The sequence below is a fragment of the Pinus tabuliformis genome, chromosome 4_2, assembly GCF_031772625.1.
Source record: "Pinus tabuliformis cultivar Carrire ecotype Pingquan chromosome 4_2, CPIR1, whole genome shotgun sequence".
NCBI classification, from domain to species: domain Eukaryota; kingdom Viridiplantae; phylum Streptophyta; class Pinopsida; order Pinales; family Pinaceae; genus Pinus; species Pinus tabuliformis.
The window spans coordinates 691,674,867-691,702,103 of NC_142304.1; the positions used below are offsets into that span (position 1 = coordinate 691,674,867).

The following is a 27,237-nucleotide window of genomic DNA, read 5'->3' on the forward strand; positions in this document are numbered from 1 at the left end:
TATCTGTGATATCGAAGCAGAATCCAAAGAGAACCGGCACTGAGAAGTGCTCTAGTGATCCTCCACACTACCTGCCCACTCAGCATTCGAATAATCACGCAGTTTCATATTTCCGGCAGTGTATCTCAATCCATGAGAGATTGTGCCCTGAAGATATCTCAAAAGATTCTTGGCACCAATCCAGTGAGGCTCAACCAAATATGAGCTCACCATGCTAACTGCACAACATATGTCTGGACGGAAGTTCACCAAGAGCATCAACGCAAATGAGTTTATGAATCTTAGAGGCATTTCCCATATCTGGTCCGACATCACTACCATATAACTTCTGAAAGTTAAGATCCTCGAGGTAGTCACAGGCTTGCATTTTATCATTCCGCATTCGGAATCCAACTCCCTCTTACTTCTGCAAATGAGAGGGTCTGCACCCGTCATAAATAGGTCGTCGTCATAAGGTGCCGGTATGAGAGGTCTATCATCCACAACCTTCGGGTAATGGTTTGGATCGGTTTCACTCCTAGTGAATCTCAACTTCATCTGATAGTTATCAATCCTCTCATACTATGCCCGGGGAGTTTTGCTTCAAGCCATAGAGGGCTTTCTTCCACCTGCATACGTGAGATTCCTAATCATCAATCTCAAACCCCTCGGGTTGTTCCAAACCTATGGACCTGCTACATGAGGGGAATGGTCCCCTTGTAATATTTTCCTTCGGTACATCTCAGACATTTACTTTCATGCTCTTTTTGAATTTAGGCATCCCTGTCACCATCTAACTCACAGACCTTCGGTGCTATGTGTCAATGGACATGGTCCCCAGTGGATTTCCTGCAACTTGATACAACCCTGAACTCAAAAACATCTTTTAAAATTCTATTTTCAAACACGTACCTTTCCATCGATGAGTGCCACCCTGAAACCTTTGACTTCCATTGCTAAAATGGACACCAAGTTCTTCTTGCGATCAGGTACATTAAAGATATTCTGTAAATGAATTGAGTTACCCTCATTGAATTGAGGGATAACATTCCCTACACCCTTTCCAGGATAGGTGGCATTGGCTCCAAGTATAATCCCACGATTGTTTGCATTTCTACCAAATTAGAGAGTGCACCCATCTATTCGATGAAGTGCCTTGAAGCACTACAATCAATAAGCCAGACTCCCAAAGAATTTGAAGGAGAGGGCCAATACAAGATAACACTTCTTTATCTTATCAGAAACAACATTTGATTCCTCATACCTGAGGTTCCTTGCTTTTTTTGAAAAAGTCGACCATTTCCTTGATGACCCGCATTACCTGTCATTCCTTTGATCATTGAAGATGTCCTTGGAATGTTTGTTATCTTCCTCAAGAGATGTGTCTCTGCCATTGACACTCCTTCGCATAACGATCGAACTTATTGCAACCAAGGCATTTGCTTTTCCTTCCACCCTTAGATCCGAACTTGCCAATGAAGTGATCTTTAGGTAGGCCATCAGAAACTTCTGCTGCGCCATTCTGATAATATTCTCTGCTTCGACTTCACCCTCGGTGAATTTTGAAGAGGGATGAGGAATCCATTGATCCTTTTGTCCTTTCCAAATTGTCTTCGGTGATTGCTCTTTCACTCTTGCTTGGGCATTGTCTTCACCTCAGCTCTGATACCATGTTAATTTTAGGTATGTTCTATGCTAGAGCAATTTATTTCAATTTTCACAGTTAGCTCAATACCTTTTCCAGATTAGCAATCACATCAACAATAAAGTAAACTGCAGATAGAACATAAATATAAATCGCAAAAGACAATCCAAGACAAGAGGACACAGGATGTGGCGCTAGCCAGGGACAAACCCCAATGTGGGGAAACCCTTGTTCGATTCTTCTTATATGTTCTTCAATAGTTCAATAGAGAGAGAGAGTACGTTTACAACAGAAGTCAACACTTTGACTTATCTAGATAAGAGCATAGATCATCTCTAAGAAGATGATACATGAGATCAGTTGAAGACATGTTGCTTCAACTGATTCGCCAAGGTGACTCCTTCACCTATCATTTTGTTGCATTTCGTCATCATGTTGCACCTCACCGCACTGCACCATGCTACACCCATCATCACTATGCTGCATCTCGTCACGCTTCATTAATCATGACTGTACCCATCACTGTACTGCATTATGTGCCATTGCTGCACCATGTTGCCATCTTGACCTATGTGTTGGCTGCGCCTTGCTTGCTTGTTGTCCCTAGCATGCTTGTTGTCCTTAGCATGCTTGTTGTTGCATGCTAGTTGTAACATTGCATGCTTGGTGTATTTGCTGCTAAGTACCATACAACTGTCCCAATGTTAGTTAGTTGTCCCTTGCATGCTGCTCTCTTTCGGAGACAGATGCTCCGACTGTTTCGGCAGTTTTGGTTGTTTCGGGTAGTTCTGGGAGTTTTGGCTATTCTTGGTAGTTCCGTCTGTTCCCGATAGTTCCAGAAGCTTCGACTTTTCTAGCAGTTTCGGCTTTTTCGTCAGTTCCGGCTTTTCCGGCTTTTTCGGCAGTTCCGGATTTTCTGGCAGTTCTGGTAGTTCTGACTTTTCCGGCAGTTCTGGTAGTTCCGGCTTTTCTGGCAGTGTCGGCTTTTCCAGTAGTTCTGGCAATTTTGGCTTTTTTATGCTTTTTCGGCAGTTCTGGCTTTTCCGGTAGTTCCAGCTTTTCTGGCAGTTCCGGCTTTTTTGGCAGTTATGGCTTTTTTGACAGTTCTGGCAGTGTCGGCTTTTCCGGCAGTTCCGGCTTTTCCGGCAGTTCCGACTTTTCCGACAGTTTCGGCTTTTCCTGCAGTTCTGGCTTTTCCGGCTTTTCCGAAAGTTCCAGCTTTCTGCCCTCTGGATCAGGGCAATGTTATCCCTTAGGATCTCTCCTCCTACCAAAACCCAAAGACAAGTAGAGAGAGGAAGAGATCCCAAGTGTGTGTTGAAATGACTTGAAGACCACCTCTATTTATACTTAAAACATTGACACGTGGGGTTTATTTGGTTGCTGGCCAACCTTGACGAATTATTTTATAACACAAATATATTCATAACTCCATGAATACTTGTCGGAATCGGATGATATTTAGATCAATCCTACACCTCTCGATGAGAGGGATTCAAGAAAAATATCAGCTGTCATAAATAAGATGACCCACATGGAGTTTGGCCCTAGTTGCCAATTTTAACACAAAGCCTATAGAGTGAACCACTAGAAACAGAACTGTATATGGCCAAAACCATATTAATGAGTGGGCTGCTCCATTGTTGAGAATTAGTCTTGGTTTTCCATAACACTCAAATCAGCTAAATATTGAAAACCTTATGCAAACAGAGGACTTTGATAGCCATTGAGTTTTAGAACAATAATAGCTTCCTCTTATATTACTATTAGCTCTTGAAATAGAGCATTTTATATATGAATGAACAAAAGTCTTGAAGCCCATAACTTCAACTCAAAGACTTGATTGGGCATAGTGGATAGCAAGCTCTATAGAGTTAGAGTTAGAGAACTAATTGTCATTGTGTTGTTAGCTAGTGGTTGTGTACATGTTACACTAAAGAATAGCGGGCCATTGATTGGCATATTGTAAGCCTTACAACCATAAGAAGAATAGAGAGATAGAGTCCAAAAGTTAACTTTCGCATAGTATTCGTGTTGGTGAAGCAAGTGGGCTACAAGTCCTTTGTTTAAGGATCACAAGATATCAGAGCAGTTGAATCCTTGACCGTGACATAATTTCCAGAACATTGCAGACCTCAACATGGGTAAAGGAAGCAAAGAGAGGTTGGAATACTTAAGGGCCATCAATGCTTAGCTTCAAGAAGAGAACCAGCACTTGAAGAAACGTGTCCAGCTGTTCAACCAGAGGATGGTAGAGGTGGAGAAGAATTTTGAGACCTCTGCGAAATTGTTGCTATTGCTAAAGAAGAGATTTGATGAATGCTAAGAATCCCTGATTGTAGTTATGGCAAGGGTGGAGTCTGACTTGTACACTTTGGAGAGAGAGTTATCTAGATGGATAACATGTAGGAGGAGAGGCACACTCAGATGAAGACTCAACTGCAAAGAGATTTGGCAAAGGAGGCGACCTTGGCAAAGCTCCAAGCAACTATCCAAGAGCACTAAGAAGCAAGATCAGCTTCCATTGCCACTGCTGAAGCCAACACTATGATTGAGAGTTGGTAAGCTCACCTTGACAGTTTTGAGGAGCACTTGGGTGATTTTGAAAAGCATACCAAAGTATTGGTTCCAAACTGTTAAGGAATATGGGGTACGAAAGATAAAGGCTAGGAAAGAGAAGACAAGGCATCCTAAGCCCCATTGTAGCTGCATAGAGGGTCAAGCATGAAGGCCTAGGTTTCAATGGCAGAGGGGAAAAGTCTATGACCATCAATACCACTTTTGTGAAGGCAAAGGACATGACAAAGTTGGCCTGTTCATCAAAAGAAAGAGTAGCAGTAGATAAGTTGGCAACCTCAATCTTCTTGCGACGGATTTCAAAAGGGCAAACAATGAAGAAAGTGCAAAGATGTAGCCTGTTTTAGCACGAACAAGCCAATTAGCTGGGACAAGAAGGAGAAGATGATTGAGAGGCCTGCATCAAACAAGACATTCCTTGTTTTCTATTGCTGCAAAAGGAAAGGCCATAATGTTGCTAGTTGTTGTTACTCAGAGGCTTGCTCTTTCTATGGAAAGAAAGGCCATTGTGAGGTATCTTGTTGGGAGAAGCAAGCTACATGCCGTAACCTGGATTACTTTTAGAGGAGGAATAGCAATAAGACTTCCCCGTACTAACAGTGAATTCAGAGGAACACTGGGAGGAGTATGTCAGGCAACCCCTTGTAGAAGCACCAAGAACTTTTTCTACCATTGCAAATTGAGTGAACATTGGGAAGCCAAGTGTTGGTGATGTCATCTACAGCTTCACCCTATAAATGCATATCCAAGAGAAGAGTGTGGAAAGTGAGGCCTAATAGAGTTAAGTACTTTGCTATATCTCAAACTAAGGAGAAGCAATCTGGAAAGTGATAGCACACAAGAAGTTTGTATCACCATTAAAGAGGATAGCTGGTTGGCGCTAACAACTAAGAATGCACCATTCCAATTGCTACCCACAATCTCCAAACTAAGTTTTCCTTCTTGAAGATGTGCCAAAGACTGGGGCATGAAGGTCAATGACCTTGGGGGTGGGTCCCTGAGAACTCCATAATGTGCTTGTAAATAGGTGTAGGCACCAAAGAGTTGTTTCCATGCCAGGAAGCAATTAACCCTAGCAGGAGAACACAATCCACACTTCCCTTGTGGATTTTTAATGTGATGGGATATCATGTTGGGGTCACATGGAACATAGACCATCATTCGACTTGGCTTCATTCACGACCAAGTTGGACCATCTCTAAGTCAGAGAGAGACGGGAATGAATGCTAATTATAGAGTTCAAATCTGTAGATTGTTTAGAGCTAAGAGTCAGTTAGCAGAGACATCTACCTTTTGGGAACAAGCGAACCAACTACTAGAGCCATAGTGATAGCTAGAACCAAGGCCTGTAGCTAGAGCCAGAGCCAAAGTTAGAGCTGTAGCCATAGCCAGATTAAAAGCTATGTTCCAAATAAGGAGATGGAAGGTACATTGGTCCATATTAGTTTCCTTTGAGCTTTTGGAGGTAAAAATAACTTCTCAATGGGGAGGTGTGATCATAAATGGATCCGAACTCTCAAATTGTTGTAAGACGGTCCCTGCAAGCCAATTCGACAATTTATGAATGTCAGACAAACTATGGAAAACAATGCAATGGAAAAGGTGATTAAGAAAAAAAGAGAATAAAATGAAAATAAAAAATAAAATAAGAGAGAATAGGCTGAGGAATGTTGTAAGACTTGTTCCCTGCAAGCCAATTCGACAATTTATGAATGTTAGACAAACTATGGAAAACAATGCAATGGAAAAGGTGATTAAGAAAAGAAGAGAATAAAATGAAAATATAAAATAAAATAAGAGAGAATAGGCTGACGAATGGAAAATGAAAGGTTAGCCTGTTTTGGGCTCGGATAAAAGTATAAAGATAGGTCAAGATAGAGAAGTTCATACACACTAACAACTGAGCTATTGAGTGAGAGAGAGAATGAGAGAGGCAAATCTGGGTAGCAATCAGCAGTCCATATAAGTGCTATACAGTTCTAAAAAAGTGCATATGACAGGTCCAAACAGTCATATGATCAGGTCGTACAGGATGACCAGCAGACCGTACAACAATTTTCTGCCATTTCTGGTTTTTCCAGTAGGCTGCTCTACCTATCAAGCAGCTTGTACAAGCTCAATTTGGTGTGATTTCAGTCACTATGTAGCTGCTGGGTTTAAGCAGCTTGTGGAGGTTTACTTGTAACTTTTTCAAAGGAATGAAACGCTGAGTTTGAAGAAGTACTTACCTGTGTATGTGTGGGATTCATTTTATGCTTCTCCTATTTGATTTCCAGCTATCCTGTGATTGATGCTATGATTTGAATTTAATTTCAGCATTAACTAAATTCAACAATTACTTGCGTATTTGAGATCACAAGGACTTTAGTTACCGAGGCTTGAATTTTTGACATATATAACTAACATTACATTTCCCTTGAGTTTTCTTAGAGTGATTTCAAGGGCTGCAATATGGTCAATGGTTGAGTACTTAGGCTGAAAACCTGCTCGAAGAGCCCTGATCCTGTTTTCTTCTGCTCACTCATCTTTTTCTCTAGAATGGTGCTGAATAGCTTGGTAATGAGGCCACTCACCATAGAGGTTCTATAATTTATTGCAATGTATATGTTGCCCCCTATGTGAATATGTATGATCTTGCTAATTATTGAAAAATGTGTAATTAGGTTCGTTCTTCATAAATACGAAATGTACTTTTGATTCTTGTATTTTGTAAAATGAAAGAAAAATTATTATTGTTATTTTTGGAGCATGGGTTTCATGCTCAAGGTCTTTTATTTTAGAGGTCAAGCACCCATTGAGTGTTTCTAGGGTTTGTCCTAGGTCAAGAACTCAAAAGAGTCGTTGTCATAAGTTGAAGACACCATTGGGCACATTGTAACTTGTAAAGAAAATTATTTTTGTAATTAAAAGTGTCAAAATACCCTTCAAGACCAAGTCAACCTATTTTGAGGATCTTTGTCTACCTAAGGTGGGAACTCGACCTCCTAGAGACAATTCATTCTCTCATCAAGCAAGCGAAGGAGAAGAAGAAAGAGGCTAGCAAAGAAGGAGAAGGAGAAGGATAAAGTGTTTGGGCTATTTTCTCTTCACACCTGCGAAGAAAGGAAGCTAGGGTTTTTTCCACTGGGTTAAGGTTTTGCTGCTGCAGGATTGAACTTGGAAAGGAAGCAAAAAGAAGGTCGAATTAGGTTGTCCTCAAGCCCTAGAAGAAGGAAAAAGTCAAGCGAAGGTCTGAAGAAGCCTTGAAAGCCCTATAAGCTCACACGTGTGGAACTTATTTTGCTAGGAGGGTCGAAAATTCAGACTTGTAGTAGAGGCCAAAATTTTGTTTCTGGGGTCGAAGTTGTGTTGTTCTAAGAGATTTGACTGGGTTTGACTTGGACAAAAGGAAGCACATCATCAAGGACGCTGGACTTGGTCTTGGAAGGATATTGGTCTTGGTCTAGAGGTCTTGGAATTCGTCAATTGAAGAATCTATAAGAATCGAAGAGATTTATGGGTTTTCCTCTTAGGTGGAGAGGTTTTGGCCCTGGCTTGTAGCCTATATCTTGTGTTCTTGTGAACTATTGTTCTTCTTGTTTTGGTAGCTGCTTGATGATAGGAACAAACATAATAATAAGAGAAGAAGTTAATAAGAAAAGGTAAAAAGATATCACAAGCAGTTATCAAGTAAAGAGAAATTATCCTAACTATTGCCCTATAGATTTCTCAACATGGAATCACAACTAAGGTTGGCTAAGGGCATAATGAAGATCTCTACTACACTGAAGAAGTTCCTAAAGAAATTTACAAAGGTGGCAAGTCAACTTCAAGAAGGGCATCAAAGAAGTATGGGATCTCCTATTTTCTTCTAAGAGCGAAGTGACCAAGACATCTACAAAGGATGAAGGACTATTCTCAGCACTCACTTGTACATTTCAAGATGAGAATATTTGGGTGATTGACAGTGGAGCATCAAGACATATGATTGGTCAACACAAGCAATTAAAGACATTATCAAAAGGAAATTCCTCTTACTCCATAGAGCTTGGTGACAATAAAAGCTACCCTGTGAGAGGAATTGGATCAACTTCACTTAAGTTGGAGAATGGAGGAAACATTCATCTCAACAATATCTTATTCGTTCCAGGTTTGCACAAGAATTTACTTTCCATTTGATGTCTAGAAGACAAGGGTGATAAAGTTGCTTTCATTGATGGAATGGTTGTAGTATGGGGTAAAAACTCAAACATAGAAGATGCAAGAATGTTTGGGTTCCGTGAAGGAAGACTTTACAGATCCCCTCGCTCAAGCTTTTGGTTCACATTGAAGTTAGCCCATGTGAACTTTGGCATAGAAGATTTGGTCATCTTCACTACAAAATCTTACCAACCCTAAATTCAATAGTGAATGGCATCCCCGAACTAAAAGAAGATCATGAAGGAGTATGCAAGGGATGTGCATTGGGTAAGAACACCAAGAGACCATTTGGAAGCAATGCTTCAAGGTCAAAAGAAATCTTGGATCTTATTCATTTTGATGTCTGTGGTCCTATGACTCCAAAGTCACTTGGAGGTCATCTATATTATGTCACATTCATAAATGACCATTCAAGGAAAACTTGGGTTTACTTAATGAAATCCAAGGATGAAGTATTTATCAAATTTCAAGAATTCAAAGCTGAAGTAGAGAACCTTACAAAAAGGAGAATCAAGATATTAAGGTTTGATAATGGAGGAGAATACACATCCAAGGAAATTATAGCCTTTTGTAAGGAGTTTGACATTAAGAGGGAGCTGATAGTCCCTTATAATCCTGAGTAAAATGGAGTTCCAGAACGAAAGAATTGTTCCATTGAAGAAAGTGTAAAAGCTATGCTACATGATCAAGATTTGCTGAAATTTATGTGGGGTGAAGCTATGAAGGCAACTTTATACATACAAAACCGAAGTCCGCACATGTCACTAGATAACATGACTCCTGAAGAAGCATTCGTTGGGAAGAAACCAAGCGTGGATCATCTCTGAATTTTTGGTTGTCATGTCTATATTCATATACCAAAGGACAAGAGAAAGAATTTGGATCCATCAGGCATGAAGGGAACATTTGTTGCCCATAGGAATTCTTCTAAGGCCTATAAGATCTACCTAAAAGGAGGACACTGAATAAAAGTTAGTCGAGATGTGATATTTGATGAAAGTATTGCATTGAAGAAATCAAAGGATCTGCCTATGGACTCTGATGATGAAGAACTTCCTTTATTTGAAGAGGAAGTTACTAGGGAGGAAGAAGAATCAAAACATGAAGATGAAGGTCTCAGTGAACCTATACAACCTATGGTAATCCCTGAGATTAGAAAGATATCTAACTGGTTGAAATCTACACTATTAGATGCAGAGGGTCATGGAGCAACTAAAGGCACATTTAGAGAAAGCAAGAAGCCCAAAAGATATTCAGGGTATGCAACATATATGACAAAGTTAATAGAAGCAGAGCCATCCACCTTTGAAGAAGTTGTCAATCATCAAGAATGGAAAGATGCCATGAATGAAGAATATCAATTGATAATGAAGAATGGGGTATGGGAGATCGTACCTAGGCCTGAAGACAAGTCTGTGGTAACTTCCAAGTGGCTTTACAAGATTAAACATGCGGTAGATGGAAGTATTGACAAGTATAAGGCAAGATTTGTGGCTAGGGGCTTCTCTCAACAAGAAGGCATCGATTATGAAGAGACATTTGCTCCAACAACAAGGTATACAACTATACGCTCACTGGTCTCTTTGGTAGCATCGATGGGATGGAATATACATCAAATGGATGTCAAGATTGCATTCTTGAATGGCACAATTGATGAAGAAGTCTATATAGAGGAACCCTTGGGATTTGAAGTCAAAGATAGAGAGGTTTATGTTTGCAGGTTGAAGAAGACATTATATGTTTGTAAGCAAGCACCAAGGGCATGGTATGCTAGGATGGATGTATACCTACAAATATTGGGCTTCACAAAGTGTTTTGTTGATCCGAATCTCTACATTAAGGTTGTGAAAGATGAGCCTATGATTATTCTTCTGTATGTGGATGATCTTCTCTTGATAGGTGTATAAGGTCGAATCCAAGAATGTAAGAAGTAGCTAGCAACAAAATTCGATATGAAGAATCTTGGGCTGATGCACTACTATTTGGGACTAGAAGTCTGGCAGGGACCTGATGAGATCTATCTAGGTCAAGGGAAGTATGTGATCGAGATGTTGAAGAGGTTTGACATGATGGATTGCAAACCAATGACAACCCTGATGATCACAAACTTGAAAAGACTAAGGAGTTCCGAATCAAGCCCAATGGATCCAACCAAGTATAGACAATTGATTGGCTCACTGATGTACTTGGTGAATACTCAACCAAACATGTTTTGCAGTAAATGTTCTCAGTCAGTTCCAAGTTGAGTCGAAGCATGATCATTGGATAGCAGCTAAGCACATTTTGAGATATCTGCAAGGTACAATCCACTACTGCCTGGAATATGAAAGGAGGAATGATGTCCACTTGATTGGATATACAAATTCCGACTGGGGAAGCAGTGAGCAGGATGAAAGGAACACTACAAGAGGATGTTTTAGTTTGGGATCTTCCATGGTCTCGTGGATGAGCAAAAAGCAAGAATCAGTTGCTTTGAGTAGTGCTGAGGCTGAATATATTGCAACTTGTGAAGTAAGTAGAGAAGCTGTCTGGTTGAGGAAGCTGCTATTCGACTTATTTGAAGGACCAATGGACCCTACAGTGATACATTGTGACAACACCAGCTGTATAAGGTTGTCTGAAGACCCAATGTTTCATGGAAAGACAAAGCATGTAAACAACAAGTATCACTACATTCAGAAGCTAGTACAAGATGGTATGTTGCAACTACAATGTTATCTCCACCGATAAGCAAATAACTGACATATTGACAAAATCGCTTCCCAATAAGAAGCTTGTATATTTGAGAGACAAGCTTGGTTTGGTTGATATATCCTCCCTAGTTGAGAGGGAGAAATAGACACATCATTCTTGTCTTCACTTGGGAATACAAAATGGGGGATTGGGTAAACATCTGTCATCTGATACTCTTTGAGGATGAGGTAGGGCATCCAAGATAAGAGTAGTCGAGGATCGATATTCTTTGAGGACTAGCTATCCATGATAAGAATAGTCCAAGGACATACTCTATGAACACCCGGGTGGGATATGTGCCTTGAGAGACAATGATGATGGTGTCTATAAATCATTGGTCCCGCTAGCATTGTGCTCTGATCTTGTGGAGAGATAGTGCTGTTAGTCAAGGCCTTGCTATGCGATAATGTTGGTCGTTATGATACTAAATAGATGGGTTACCAATCCGACTCTTATGAGATCTCTTCAGATTGAGAATGTCCATGTACCATTTATGAATACCTCCCTAGTTAAGAGGGAGTGTTGAAAAATGTGTAATTAGGTTCGGTCTTCATAAATATGAAATGTACTTTTGTTTCTTGTATTTTGTAAAATGAAAGAAAATTATTATTGCTATTTTTGGAGCATGGGTTTCATGCTCAAGGTCTTTTATTTTAGAGGTAAAGCACCCATTGAGTGCTTCTAGGGTTTGTCCTAGGTCAAGAAGTCAAAAGAGTCATTGCCATAAGTTGAAGACCCCATCGGGCACATTGTAACTTGTAAAAAAAATAATTTTTGTAATTAAAAGTGTCAAAATACCCTTCAAGACCAAGTCGGCCTGCCAGTTAAGAAGATGACGTATTTTGAGGATCTCCGTCCACCTTGGAAGCCTATATATAGGAGGGAACTCGACCTCCTAGAGACATAATTCATTCTCTCATCAAGCAAGCGAAGGGGAAGAAGAAAGAGGCTAGCAAAGAAGGAGAAGGACACGAATCAAGTGTTTGGGCTATTTTCTCTTCACACGTGCGAGGAAAGGAAGCTAAGGTTTCTGCTACTGGGTTACGGTTTTGCTGCTGCAAGATCAAACTTGGAAAGGAATCAAAAGAAGGTCGAATTAGGTCATCCTCAAGCCCTAGAAGAAGGAAAAATTCAAGCAAAGGTCTGAAGAAGCCTTGGAAGCCCTAAATAAGCTCACACGTGTGGAAGTTGCGGCTGCTAGGAGGCCCAAAATTTTTAGACCTGCAGTAGAGGTTGAAATTTTGTTGCTGTGGTCGAAGTTGTGCTGCTAGAAGAGATTTGACTGGGTTAGACTTGGACAAAAGGAAGCACATCATCAAGGAGGCTGGACTTGGTCTTGGAAGGGTATTGGTCATGTTCTAGAGGTCTTGGAATTCGTCAATTGAAGAGTCTATAAGAAGAGAAGAGATTTACGGGTTTTCCTCTCAGGTGGAGAGGTTTTGGCCTTGGCTTGCAGCCTATATCCTGTTTTCTTTTTACTGTTGTTCTTCTTGTTTTGGTGGCTGTTTGATGATAAGAACAAACATAATAATAAGAAAAGAAGCTAACAAGTAAGAAAAGGTAAAAAGATATCACAAACAGTTATCAAGTAAAGATAAATTGTCCTAACTATTTCCCTATAGATTTCTCAGCACTAACCTCTCATTTCAGATGAACCTGTGCCATATTGCTTGATTGATTAAATTCTTGAGAAGCTCATAAAAAGGTGTGCCTCCCCATTTGACTGTTTCAGCTATCAATCAATGGGGATTGTGTGCCTTTCTATTGGTAAGATGCTTTTTATCTACCTCCACACCATTTTTTGAATTAACTTAACTCCTTTCATAGAAAATGTTTTGTTGGATTCTTTTCCAAGTGTCTTTCTCGTAGAGATTTTGTCATTTCCTAGAGTTTGGCTTTGTATATATTAGAGATGAAAGAGGGGCAAAGTAGAGGGCAACTCTGAAATTTTATCTTATCCTTTATTCACTTCAAGACAAAATTTGTCTATTGACATCAATACATTAAGAAAATATTAAAAAGAATTCAACACATATATGATATTTGTCAAATGTGTATTGTCATCAATAGAATAAGATCAAAAAATACTACAACACAATATATGATATTTTAAGATGGGACATGTGAGGGGATTCTGGAAGCTTCATTCCAATCTTGAAGCCCTTCCTCTGATAAATTGTTCTCTATTGTGCTAATGAACAGTCCATTACACAGGTCTGTTAAATTTTGCAAGTGCATCTACTTGTTCCGATAAAATGTGATGTACCATTGCAAATCAAAAGATCAAAACAGCTGCTGATGATAGTAAATGCTTACCCATCACTATGATGCCTCCTATTATCTATATTAGCTGAAACCCTAGATCAACTCTATCTTATCTATATTATGTTCTTCCATCTAGATGGGATCCTTACCCTTTCTTGTAATCCACCTGTGTGAGCATCAGTCCTTCTGTTCATAAAATTTGTGAAATATCCTTTTCTAAATGCATAGAAGGATCAACATGGGATATTTTTGGCATTATATATATTAGAGGCTGAAGTGGAGTGAAGTAGAGAGCAGCTTTGTAAAATTGTCTTTTCCTTTATTCACTTAAAGCCATAAAATTCCATTTACATAAACACAGTAAGAAAGAATTAGAAAGAATACGATAAAATATATGACATTTTAGAACGTGCTGCATGGCATCTCCTAACTCTAATTAGTTCATTCCCCAAATCAATTTCTCTTTTATCTATCCTTTGAAACTCCCCTTCCTTTTGGGAAGGAAGGGCAGGAGAGAACCAAAAGTAAATATCTGTTCCTATAATGGGAAATTCCTTTGCTAATCTATTGCAATATGAATTTTGTTGCTTGATTACTTGAGGAAGGATTTAGAAGTGAAAAATGTTAATTTGTTAAATTTCATTGTCTGCTTATTATTTTTCTTCCTTTTTGGTGATATTTTATTTAGACTGGAAAGTTATGTCGAGGGTCTTGTAAATTCTAATGTTTTGTCCTTGCAGATTTTGTGTTATTGCTGGGAACATCTCACCAATTGATGTAATCACACATGTACCTATTTTGTGTGAAGAAGCCGACATTCCATATATATATGTTCCATCAAAAGAGGTATGTGGTATGAGCATCTACGATACCTATTATGTCTGCTTATTTTATTTTCCATATGATAATAATTTTGGTATATTTTTTCTATAGGATCTTGCGGGTGCAGGAGCCACTAAGAGGCCAACATGTTGTGTTTTAGTGCTTACAAGTCCTACTAAAGGTAGCCTTAGTGAGGAGGAAGATAAAAAATTGAAAGAGGACTACAGTGAAGTGGTGAAGGAAGTGCGGGAGCTGGCGACACCTTTCTTCTAACAAAAGTTGGTGCACTGATGGTTCTATCAGCTTCATTTGTAAATCACCCTGGCCCTTCTTAATTTGAAGTGGAACTGATGGTAATATAAGTAGTTAGTTGGCATGTGAAGTGCTTGGTGCTAAAGGTGTTGCCAGATTATTGCAAATGCTCTGAGCACCAAAGGGTAATTGTGTTCTATACAATTTTGCTATGCCTTGCAACATTTGGGGTTGCATAGTTTGTCAACTACAGTTGTAGTGAAGTGAATTTTTGGGATTGGTATCCTTCTCCTTTTTTAACATGGAGCAATTATTTAATGTTGAATGCTTTCGATCATAGTTTACTAATAAAATAGTTTGGAAATTTTTCTTATCTCCCTTATGATAACTAAATTCATTTCTGTGTTTGCACTCAATGCCAATATTAATGCCTTGAATTGTTCAAGGTATCATTATTTCATTAGTGTCATCAATTTGCAAAATTTTGAGTTAAGAAACCTAAATTGCTTCCCTTCATGACAATCTTAGTTCCACATTTCCATGAAATAGTTGAATCATTGACACAACCAAAATCGAGAATTCAGATTAGAGAGGATTTTGGTCTGCGATTGAACTTGCCTCTGAAATTGGTTCCATTAGGACAAAACCATCTGGGAATCATTGTTGATTAACAAAGGTAATTCTTGTCAGATGAGAGTTACGTCCAACCATGAGCAAAATCAGCATTTAAAAATTAAAGCACATAATAGAGCCAATTATTAAGAAATGACACCCTAAACCACAACACAAACACACACATACCAATTGACTTGGGCTATACCACAATACAAGAAAGATGGTGCTATATTCTTTTACTTTGGTGATTATATATCGGGAGCCTTTTTCTGTTAGAGGGTTTAGGTGTGTAGTTCACTGCTGTATGATTTTTTGGAGGGTGAGCAAACGAATTTCTAACAGAGATTTATCATTCTCGCATGGGTGGGATTGGAGACTTCTATTATTCCAGGGATATTTTTCCACTGTAAATTTGTTTCTGTTAGAAATGTCCATATTTCTGATTTTTGAATTCAATTTCCAGATTTAAGAATTCAATTTCAAGATGATCTTGCTTTTTTTTTTTTTTCTCATTTGCTACTCATGGAGGAACAGGTGTTGGTAAATGGTAGCAATGTAAGCAGAGGTGGAGGATGTGATGAATATAAAATATTGTAGCTGTGGTGGGGCTGTAGATGAATTACTCATCAAATTTCCTTCGTGGAAGGACGTGGAAAGGCAAACAGAAAAACAAAAGGGAAAAGGAGGCTCCTGCAAATTAAGCACACATTGGAAGAATATTTAGACTAGGAAGTTCAAGATTAACATTCTAGTGTAAAAAGTCCATCTCATGAATAGGTGTTGGCCATGGGAGAAATGCAAGCAGAGGTGGAGGATTTGATGAAAATTTGAGCTGTGTTGGGGTGTTAGATGAATTTTTAATCGATTTTCCTTGGTGGAAGAACTGTGGAGATGCAAACATAAAACAAAAGGGAAAACTAGGGTTCAAGGACACATTTCATAAGAATCTTTAGACTAGAAAGTTGGATAAGGTTTGAATTGAAAATTGCACTCAACAGAAAGCATGAGTATGTGGTCCATCTATGCAATAAATGCAGAAAGTACAATAGCTATAAAAAAGGCAACTAGCAGCAGGACTAAAAAAACCTAAACTATCTATAATTATTGAAAAGGCTTGAAAGTGGCAAACAATATGGTCATTGGGCAAGTTGTTTAACAGGCAGAAAAGAGTAAAAGGCAAATAGTAAGGTTTCCAGTATTCTTTATGGTAATGGCATGTAATTTAATGTGCTCTCTCCTTATTTGCTTAACATGGCATTAACAGTTAGAAGATCTGCTTTTATTGATCTAGAAGAGCTCTTGGAAGAAATTTCACATTTCATTATTGTGAGAGGAGCAACGTTGTTAGGATCCCTATTTGTTCAAATTTGGGCAGCTGTGGTTTATCCAACATTTCTGTTCACGGAATAAACTTGCACTCATGCCTGAATTTGCTTGTAGCGAGCTGGACATTGGTAGTGAGCTTGACCTTGGATAAAAGGGCGGGGTGTTAATGCGAGCACTAATTCAATTATGGGGTTGATTTAAAGAAGTCACAGTTTTGACCTTGGAAAAAAGATGGGATGTTAATCAAGCACTAATTTTCACTGTGGGGGGTTGAGTTTAAGTTTTATGTTGCAATGTTATAGGTTGTTAAGAACATTCTCTCAAAAAGTTGTAATTTAGACCACAAAAAGAAAAAAAGTGCTGCTATAGGTGTCACTTTTTGATGCTAGGGTTGAATTTAAGGTTTTTGTTGGCGATATTATAAGGTTGTTAAAACCATGGCTGCAAATGCTGATAATTTTAACACTGAAGATAAATAAAAAATGTTACCAATAATATACTTTCTTTCATTTAAGAGGCTGATTTTGGTGCTTTTGACAAAAAAAATATGGCATTTTAAAGGTAGGGTTCTTGTTTTGGGTTCATATTTGACGTCATGTCAGTGATTGTGTTATCAATGCTACTAAGTCAACTTGTTTATTTGTTTTGGTAAAAAATATTTGTAATTAAGTGCTACAATACACCTTTTATGTTCCCCAAAAATTCCAACTTTAGATTTCTTTTAGAAGTGCTATCAAAATTATATTTATTTTGTACTTGGCAAGAACAATTTTAGAGTCGCGGATATTTTTTTGGACTTGTATAAAATTTTAAAAATGGATTTGATGAGTAAAGGGCTCATAATTTAAAAAGAGTAACTATAATATTTAACAATGGATTTGATGAGTAAAGGGCTCATAATTTAAAAAGAGTAACTACTTCCTGTGGTTCGTTATCCCTAGTTTCCCTTCTATATGCTTCGAGTGTTTTCTATCATCCCCTTTATTTTGTAGTTGGCAAGAACAATTTTAGAGTCGCGTATATTTTTTTGGACTTGTATAATATTTAACAATGGATTTGATGAGTAAAGGGCTCATAATTTAAAAAGAGTAACTACTTCATGTGGTTCGTTATCCCTAGTTTCTCTATATGCTTATGGTGTTTTCTATCATCCCCTTTCTCTTATAATAACATGATTAAAAAAATGTCATGGTTTTATATTGGGTGGGGGAGGAGTGTGACACTGGTAGCATCTCTTTTTGATTTAGGAGTTGATTCAAAGATTTTTCTGGTAACATTATTGATTGTCAAGGCCATGGGTCTCAAAGAAGTTGTAGTTTGTAATTTAGATCCTGAAAAGAAAAAGGGTGTTGGTGTCATTTTCGATTCTAGGGTTGAATTTAAGGTTTTTGTTAGCAATATTACAAGGTTGTTAAAGTCCTAATTGCAGAAGGTAGCAATTTTAACTTTGGAAAAAAAATAGTGCTACCAATAGCGTCACTTCCAATTGAGAGGAGGTTTTTGGTGTTTCAGACAAAAAAACATAGCATTTTAAAGTTAGAGTTCTTGTTTTGGGGTCATATTTCATGTCAAGTTAGTGATTGCGTTATCAAAGTTACCAATTCAAATTGTTTATTTGTTTTGGTACAAAATATTTGTAATTAATTAATGCAGTATACCCTTTATGGTCCCCAAAGATTTCCTTGCTCTTCCCAACCCTAGACTTCTTTTAGAAGTGCCATCAAAATTACATTTATTCTATACTTGACAAGAACATTTCTAGAGTTGCATAAATTTTTGAACTTGCCTAATATTTAACTGTGAATTTGACTAGTAAAAGGGCTCATAATTTAAAAAGATTAACTACATGTGGTCCACTATCCCTATTTTCCCATCTATATGCTTTTGGTGTTGTTCTTTTGATTCTTGCCCATATTTTATCCTTTCACCATGATTTATCTTCAAAGACCCTTCTAGTCCTTGCTGCCCATAAATCCCAAAGGATGAGATTTGATGATAAGATCTATATTTGCATGAGGATTTTGATTTTGATTTTTTGTTGTTGTTGTTATAATGTAGTTTCCTTCATTCTCTAAAGGTTTGTTCCACTTTAGAATGAATAAATATTGTTTTTGCCGAAGAGGCTGTAAATGTTATGTGCTTTGCCATTGTTACTAATATTTGAGGATGGTGTGATCGGAGACTTTTTTTTATTATCTTTTGAATGAAGCATGCAACTTGATAGTCCAAGTATCCTGTTTTCCTTGAAGGAAATGCAGATTGATTTTTTTCTCTAATTGATGGGCAAGAAAATGTAGTTACCTTAGATATGGTTGTGGGGACTTGACACCAAATTCTAGATAGGAAGTTTCCATGATGCTTGGGAGTAGCCATGTTTCACAAAATAGATTCTTTCCATTTGGACTTCAATAAAGCTTGTCCTTAAATCTCTTTGTTCTCTAAGAGTTTCTCTTTGGATATCACTACTGTCTTCCTCTTCACAATCCTCTAGTTCCTTTCACGAGACAAATTTTAGGTAATGGATGTTTCCTTCTAGCCGAAATCCTTGCTAGTTATGCTTATCTTAATCCATTAGTATTTTATTGTATTGTTTGTTTGTTCTTTCCTCTCTCTCTCTCTATATATATTATTTATTTTTATTTTTATTTTTTTTAATTTTTTTTTTTTCAAGTTGAGTTCAAGATTCGGATGTTTTTAAGTTGTGGGTGTCCATTTGATGCATCATTTTAGAAATTTTGCAGCACTGTTTTCATAGATGCTCGAAAACATAAATCTACTGATCTCTATGCTTTGAAGCATATTGTTCCATATATTTGATCCTCAGATTTTATTCTAAAGGGTGATTGGTGCCTAAAGGAATCTCTAGCATAGTTATATATTCAAGGCTCTATCTACAATTTTGAATTTTCTAATGCCAACATTTTCAACCCACACTAGTTGCACAAACATTTTCCATGATAGCAAATGCCATATCTTATCATTTTGTTATTTTCTCCATAGAAAGTTTTTAAGAATACTTGATATTCATAAAGAGCAGTGGGAAAGTAGCAATGTGATTGGACTTGTATTAAAGTAGAGGTTGGGTTTCAAACCCTCCTAGTGGGTGCAGATGAGGCCAGGGTTACTATTGCATGATTTCATTGGCATAGAAATTCCTCTCAGCTTTAGTAAAGGACAATGGTATGCAACATTGGCCAACATTTTTAAAGAACTGGCTTAGATGGGGCCAACAAAATAAATTAATGATCCTTCCAGTGATGGAAATATAACTACGTTCTTGCAAATGAGCTTATTTGTAACTGGAACCCAATGTATTGCCTTTTGTATGGGTTCAGAATGATTGAATCTCAAATACATTGTTGGAAATTTAGATATTTGGAAGTCAAAAGATCCTACAATACTTCTTTTGAGTCCATGGTTAACATTTATGGAGTAAAATGATTCCACTCAAGTAACTTCTAGGCCCAATGCTTCTTTAGAAATGCCTTTTCTTCTCTAATGTTGGTTTCTCTTGCTAGCAAAGTCACCATCCACAAACTCAACATGACTACGAGCATGGGTATTGGAAGCTATCTTTAAATCTTTCATTCAATCAAAATATCTTGCATTGACTAGATCTCTCCTTAGGGCTTTGGCTAGGATGATAAAGAGGAAAGGAAAGAGGACATCCCTGTCACAACCTTTAGATGAGGTGAAATATTTTGGAAGTGCTCCATTGGTAAGGATTGGATAAAGTGTGGGATTTGATTCATATTTTATATAGTTTTCAAAAGTCTCTGCTAAGCTATATACATTACATGCATACCCCGATGACTGTTATCCTAGAAAAATAATTTCTTGGTAAAATTCAAACTCTAATAACATTGTTTTAAAATCCATAAATTAAAAAAGTGATGTATCACAATCACAACAACATGAATATAACCATGAAACTTTAAATATATGCAATGCAAATGCTCATAAGCATACACAACATTAAGAGATAGATAACTATTAAATAACACAATGTAATATAAATACATAGAGAACACAAAAAAGACTTATCTTTTAATGAAAGATCCATCAACTAAATATAAACATCAGATGTTCCACCTGATTGTAGGCTTTGTTGCACATTCACTCTCTACAATAAGCCACCCTTGGGTTGAGGCTACAACTCCACAAGGATGGATGCCCAAGTCAGCTCTATCATTGCACATTCACTCTCTACAATAAGCCACCCTTGGGTTGAGGCTACAACTCCACAAGGATGGATGCCCAAGTCAGCGCTATCACTCACAAATAATTATCTCACAATCTTCTTTGTTCACACAAATACACAGTAAACATCATTGTCACAATTACTTAACTAGTCCCATGACAATCTCAACTCCTAGCTCTCTTTCCCTTTTAGCTTGCACGACCCAATGAAATTAATTCCTTTGTCTACAATGTAGTCCTTCATATTACTTTATTTCCATCCAGGGCTCTGGTGCTATTGGTTAGGTAATCTCAATGTTTGAAGCTTTAGAGACTCACAACCATGGAAAAATTCACTAGCAATGCCAATTCATTTATGCACATAGGTTGTAATATATCATGTATTAAAACAACCATTAACAATGGTTCTCTTCAATTAACGAAAACACCAATAATGAATGAGAATAATGAGTGATGAACCCCCAAACCACCAAAAAAGTAAGGTTAAATATGCATGCTTTCATTGTGCCACATGGCTTCCCCAAGAAGCTCACATGCCCACATTTTTTTCAATTAAATCAAATATAGGTAAATAAAATATAAATAAAATGGTCTAGCCTTTCTAGCTACCCCACTCTCATAGGATCACATCCCCTTATAACTCTTGTATTTGTTTGTTTGTAGTTGGTGTATTTTATTAATGATATTCAAAACCATTACATAGGTAGGCATTTCGTCCTTTCAATATGTACAAATATACATGATTAAACTAGGGTTTTACCCATGATATTACATTCCGCTCCTAATTTCAAGAATGTCTTCGGTGCTCAACACCATATATATATATCAAAATTTCAAAATAAATGTGTATGCATTCTATATAGCATCTTCACATTGTCATGTTGCTTCTTCAAGGTCGTAGCATGTTCATTGGACCTTTACATTCCTTACGACTTTGTTTTGGAGCACCCAAACCTTGCTATCCATTATACACATTGGTCGTACCTGGAAGTCTCCTTATGGTTCCACCTCAATCATAGTGCAATCAACGACATGGTTAAGATAATATATATACTTTTTTGACGAAGACACATGAAACACATTGTACATTTTTATGGAAGTAGAGAATGCAAGTATGTATGCAACTGGTCCCATTGTGTCCAATCTCTTAAGTGAACCACATAACTAGATTTCCAACTTGGTACAACTTTCCAATTTCAACGATCCTTTATTTGGCTTCACTTTCAAAACATATGCTTGCCCACTTTAAATTTTCTAGCTGTCCCACTCTTATCTACATAGTTAATTTTCTTGTCTCAAGTTGCTTTCAAATTTTGCTTAATTTTAACCATTTGCTCTTCCATATTGAGCAACTCTAGCCCAAGTAATACTCTATTAGTGGGGTTGTCCCAATTCATTGGAGTATTACATTTTATGCCATATAAAACTTCAAATGAATTAAATTTTGACAAAGCTTGATATCCATTATTATAGGCAAACTCAACTAAGTGCAGATAATATTCTCACTTAAATGGCTTATCCATCACATCCATTCTCAATATGTCTTCAATTATTTGGTTGAGTCTCTCTATCTACCCATTTGTTTGTGGATGATATATTATGCTAAATTTTAGATTTGTACCAAATCCTTTAAATAATCCCCTCCAAAAGATTGAAGTAAACTTTGGATCCCTGTTTGAAACAATGACATTTGGTAATCTATAATCTAACAATTTCTTTCATGTAGATTTATGCAATGTTAGTTTCCTTTTGAATGAGTTTTATTGGAACAAAATGAACAACGTTTGTCAATTTATCCACTACCACCATTATTGAATCATGTTTCCTGATAGTATTGGGTGATTTGGTTATAAAACCAATGGTTACAACCTCTCATTTCCACTTTGGTATTGACAATGAATGTTGAAACCTAGATAGGCAACTATGCTTAGCTTTCACTCTTTTGACATTCCATGCATCTGGCAATGTACTTAGTCACATCCTTTTTTATTCCTGACGAAAATAATTGACTTCTCATGGTTGCAATTGTTTTCTAATAACAATGGTGTCATGTGGATGGAACATTACACATTTCTTTCATAATTATTTTCCTCAATTCTTTAGAGTTAAGAACATATACTTTATTTTTATGTAGAAGTATACTATCTTTTTGTAGCTTGCGTTTTGTAAATTTCTATTGCACTTCATCTTGCTATAAACTCTCTTTTATTTGTAGGTAGTACTAATTTGTAGCAATAACCTCTAAAATTTTGATTTTTAAATATTAAGTATGCACACTAATATTTGTATCATGTATAATATGTATGTTCTCACTGAGTGCATCCATTATTTTGTTCTCCTTCCCTTTGATGTGTTTGATTTCAAAATCATATTCACTCAACAATTCCAACCATCTTGTTTTTCTAGCATTTAAAATTCGTTGTTTGAATAAATATTTCAGACCACTATGGTCTATATTCAATTCAAATTTATTTTCCATTAAATAATGTCTCTACATTTTCAATGTGTGTACTATGGCAACAAGTTCGAAAACATGCGTGGCATATTTTTTTTCATGCTTTTTCGATTTCCTTGACTCATAATTAATGCCATGTCCATTTGAGTAAGTAATAGTCTAAGTCTTTCCTTGCATGCATTTGTACATACTATAAAAACTTGATATGGATTTACAATTTGAATATTGGTGCACGTGTAAGTAAATCCTTCAATAATTGAAAAATCTCTTCACAATCTGATGTCCATATAAATTTAGTTCCCTTTTTTGTAAATAATTGATGGGATGAAGAATATTTGAAAAACCTATTATAAAATTCCTATAGTATTTAGTCAATTCGATGAAAGATTTTACTTTTGAAATATTCTTTGGTGCTATGCATCCATCAATGGCTTCAATATTCTTTGCATACACTGCTATTCCTTCCTTTGAAATGATGTGCCCCAAATAGTGAATTTTCTCTTGGTGAAAAGATCACTTAGCTTGACATATAGTTGGTGCTCCTTTAATACTTGTAGCACTAATGTCAAATGATACTCATGCTCTTCATATATCTTGGAATAAATAAGTATGTCATCCAAGAGTACAATAACAAACTTGTCTAAATCATTTTTGAATATACCATTCATTTCAAAGCACATAAAGACAAAAGGTGTTGGTTCAAAAGACACCAATACAAACTCACAATGCCCATGCCTTGTTCCAAAAATTGTCTTATTTATATATTCTTCTTTGATTCTCACATGGTGATACCTTGATATCAAGTCTATATTTGAAAATATCTTTGCTCCTCTTAGTTGATCAAATAGGTCATCAATTTTTGGTGTAGGATATTTATTTTTCATCGTGCTTATTTAGAACTTCAAAGTCAATACACAACTGCAATGTTTTATAATTTTTCTACAAAAACAATTGGTGCTTCTTAAGGTGAAACACTTGGATGTATGTAACATTTATTCAAAAACTCTTGTAGCTACACTTGTAATAATTTTAATTTTGGTGAACTCATTCTATTAGGGATTTTTTGATACTAGAGTAGTTCTTGGCATCAAACCATTGTAGAAATCCATATCCCTCTTTGGTGGAAACCTAATATCTATCCAATTACATCTTCAAAATCTCTCGCAAAACTGAAAAATATTCAAGACTTCGCTCCTTGGTCTTCTCTAGCTCCTCTATATGTATTGCATATAGTTGACACTCATTTCTTAAACTCCCTTTCTAACTGTAAGGTTGGAATCTTCCTTACAGAAATGGATCTCATAATTCCTTATACAATGTGTTTCTTTCCTCCTCCATCAAGACATGTAAATGTCTTGTTATTGCATTCTAGGATTTCATGATTCTTGTCCAACCAATCCATTTTAATTAGGATATCATAAAATTCCAACGAATGATATTCAAATATGCAATTGTGTTCACTCCATTCAAATTTATGGGACAACTTCTAACTATCTCATTGATCCTTTTCTTGGTTCTAGTGGCTAGATGAACCAAGCATGATATTTAAAACTTGCTTTTCATCAAATGAAATATTTTCTAGATTTCATCAAAGTAAATCTATCCACTACTTTATGAACAATCTAACTATGGATTTGTCCTAATTAATTAAAATAACAACAAACTGATTTCTAATTTTACCTCCCACCTCAATCATATGGAATAGATGCTATGCCTATCAATCCTCCAAGGATGCATATATCCTTGGAATAGTTTTCCCATGTATTCCATTGTTGTAGTCTCTTTGGTGTTGTGTAAAGTCCTCAGTTTGTCATCTCTGTATAAATGGTCTCGTTACATCCTTAACATTTGAGTGGTGGTTTTCCTCTTTTTCCCAATGAATCTCCCATTTAGTATTAATCTTGAGCATGCTGATTTTGATGATATATTTTAGGACTATTTATTTTGAAAGTTGGCTTGAAACCCTTCACTAATACACATGGGTGGAAAATCCGACAACGAAATTTGATAGTATGGGTAAATCGGAAAAATTGTTAGAGGTTATATATATATATGTTTTCAAATCCTGATGGTCGTCGGATATCCGACATAATTTATTTTATTGTCGAATATTTGACGTTAGTTTGACAACGTTGAATATCCGACGAATGCCAGAGTGTCGTCGGATAACGGTGAATTCTACCATTAATGGATTTTTTGCATTCGACAACATCTAATATCAGACCATTTTACGTCGGAAATTTGATGATACACACACACACACACACACACACACCACTAATATCATATAAATTCGACATAGTTGCTGTACTTGAGACAATTTTGAAAGGTTCTAGGCCTATTTTGAGGTTAATTTTTGAAGAAAATCATCACTGTAAGTTTGGTGAGGAAAAATGTCACATAACATTCGTCAAGGAGGCCAAGGAGATGTGGAATTAACATGGAGGGATTTGAAGGATAAAAAATGTTATTGTCCTTGTAAAGATATAAGGGCTTGAAGATAAGGAGACTTCTAATAACAATGACTAAAAAACATTGTAGAGAGTATGGACACACTGAAGGCAAGCATGAATATAATCCATTAGTAAGTTATTCATTATATGTATTTGTATTATAGATTGTTTTTGTAAATGTTTATATGTATATTGTATTTTAGATTGTATGTATTTGTATTTTCTTCATATTGTAAATGTTTATATTCTTTTGGGAAATATTTGACCTATGTTGTCATCTTGATGTGGAAAAATATTATTTGATTATGCTTCTCTTCTCCCTCCTCCACTTGGGAGCCTTGTTGATGTGTGCTTATGGTTGTTGAATATTGTCATCCATTTCTTCATCTTCTTCATTTGAAGAAGGCAGATCTGAAAATCGCTATCCCTTTGGCTTTTGTGATCTTTTCTTTGTACTTTTTTTTTTCTCTTGAGGGCATGAGTTTTGTAGGTGCCCTGTCTGATGGTAGATCTGACACCTAAATGCAACATTTTCAAATTCTAGCCACTATGTCCACTTGAAATCTTGATGAGTTAAATGGATACGATCTAGTAGGAATTTTCTTAGGTCTATCTCCATGCAGATGCAGGAAAAAGTGAATATACCTCTGTCCATTATTTCTCAATCAAACTTGATGGTGCCAAAAAGGAAGCGAAAGATTGTACAACCTTACCCATACCGACATCTTTGTAACCACCATTGTTATGACATCAAAAGACGGAAACCATGGAGTGATGAAGAGACCCGCCCTTCCCCAAAACCATGGTTCTTCATTGACGACATAGTCCAGATTTGTTTGATTGTTGAATTGAACCACAAAAACTACCTTTGCACACATGTAGATATCACAATTTTTAGTTCAATTGAGGTAGACCCATTGATGTAGATCTTTAGACTTGGGCCAAAAGCCATTGAATTGGCATATTAGAGCTCTAACTTGGAGAACAGTGAAAATCGCACTCACTTTTGTTAATTTTACTAACAAATCTGGTGTTTTCTCTACCTTCTCAAATAGGTAATGCCTTGAGATAGTTTGATTTGGCATTTGTGTGGCAACTTACCGCTCACTAAATACTAAAAAGAACTTGGACCATTAACCACTGAAATTGTTCTTGGTGGAATGCTCAATCCTGGGGCTCCACCCCGCAACCTCAAATTTCTGATAATGAATGAATCCCGAACAATGCCATATTCATGCAATTGAAAGGAATCTTGTAAAGCTTTCCCCACATAGATCATATTTATAATGTATGGTTTGTTTATAATTCAATAAGCTATCTTTAATATTGGTTAAGTGTTATGAATCACAAGAGATTTAAGAATTAAGTCTCTAGGGTGTTTACTTAATATTTGATATTATAGAACTAACTAAATGTTTAAAGAAAAGAGTGTTAAAAGCACATTGATTTTTTGATCATTATGAAAAAGAGAGAAAACACGAAGATGTAATGGCTCTTATACTCTTAGAAGATGGTTAGGAAATTTTTTCTAAAGTCAACCAGGGTTAAAACTAACTAGCCAAATAAAAGTTTTAGGTAGTGTTATAAAAAAAGTCAAAAGTTCTAATTGAACCTACAATATGTTAATTTATTATAGTTGATTCATGTGGAAAATAAGGAAAAAGGGTAGACAAGAAGTACTTATCACCTAGTTCAACCTAGGAAATGCTCAATCATAACCTAGATTTTTTTTTTGG

At 36.6% G+C, this 27,237-nt stretch overlaps 1 protein-coding gene across 2 annotated transcripts in view; it reads left to right on the top strand.

Moving 5' to 3' along the window:
- The window catches only part of LOC149171366 (H/ACA ribonucleoprotein complex subunit 2-like protein), a 55,714-nt gene extending 40,889 nt beyond the window's left edge, over nucleotides 1–14,825 (top strand). For both annotated transcript variants that reach the window (XM_089424052.1, XM_089424051.1), the window contains exons 3-4: nucleotides 14,119–14,224; nucleotides 14,312–14,825. In XM_089424052.1, the coding sequence (XP_089280178.1) occupies nucleotides 14,119–14,224; nucleotides 14,312–14,473 (268 nt within the window). In that variant the 3' untranslated portion in view covers nucleotides 14,474–14,825. The remainder of the gene's footprint in view (nucleotides 1–14,118; nucleotides 14,225–14,311) is intronic.
- Nucleotides 14,826–27,237: the final 12,412 nt, after the last annotated feature.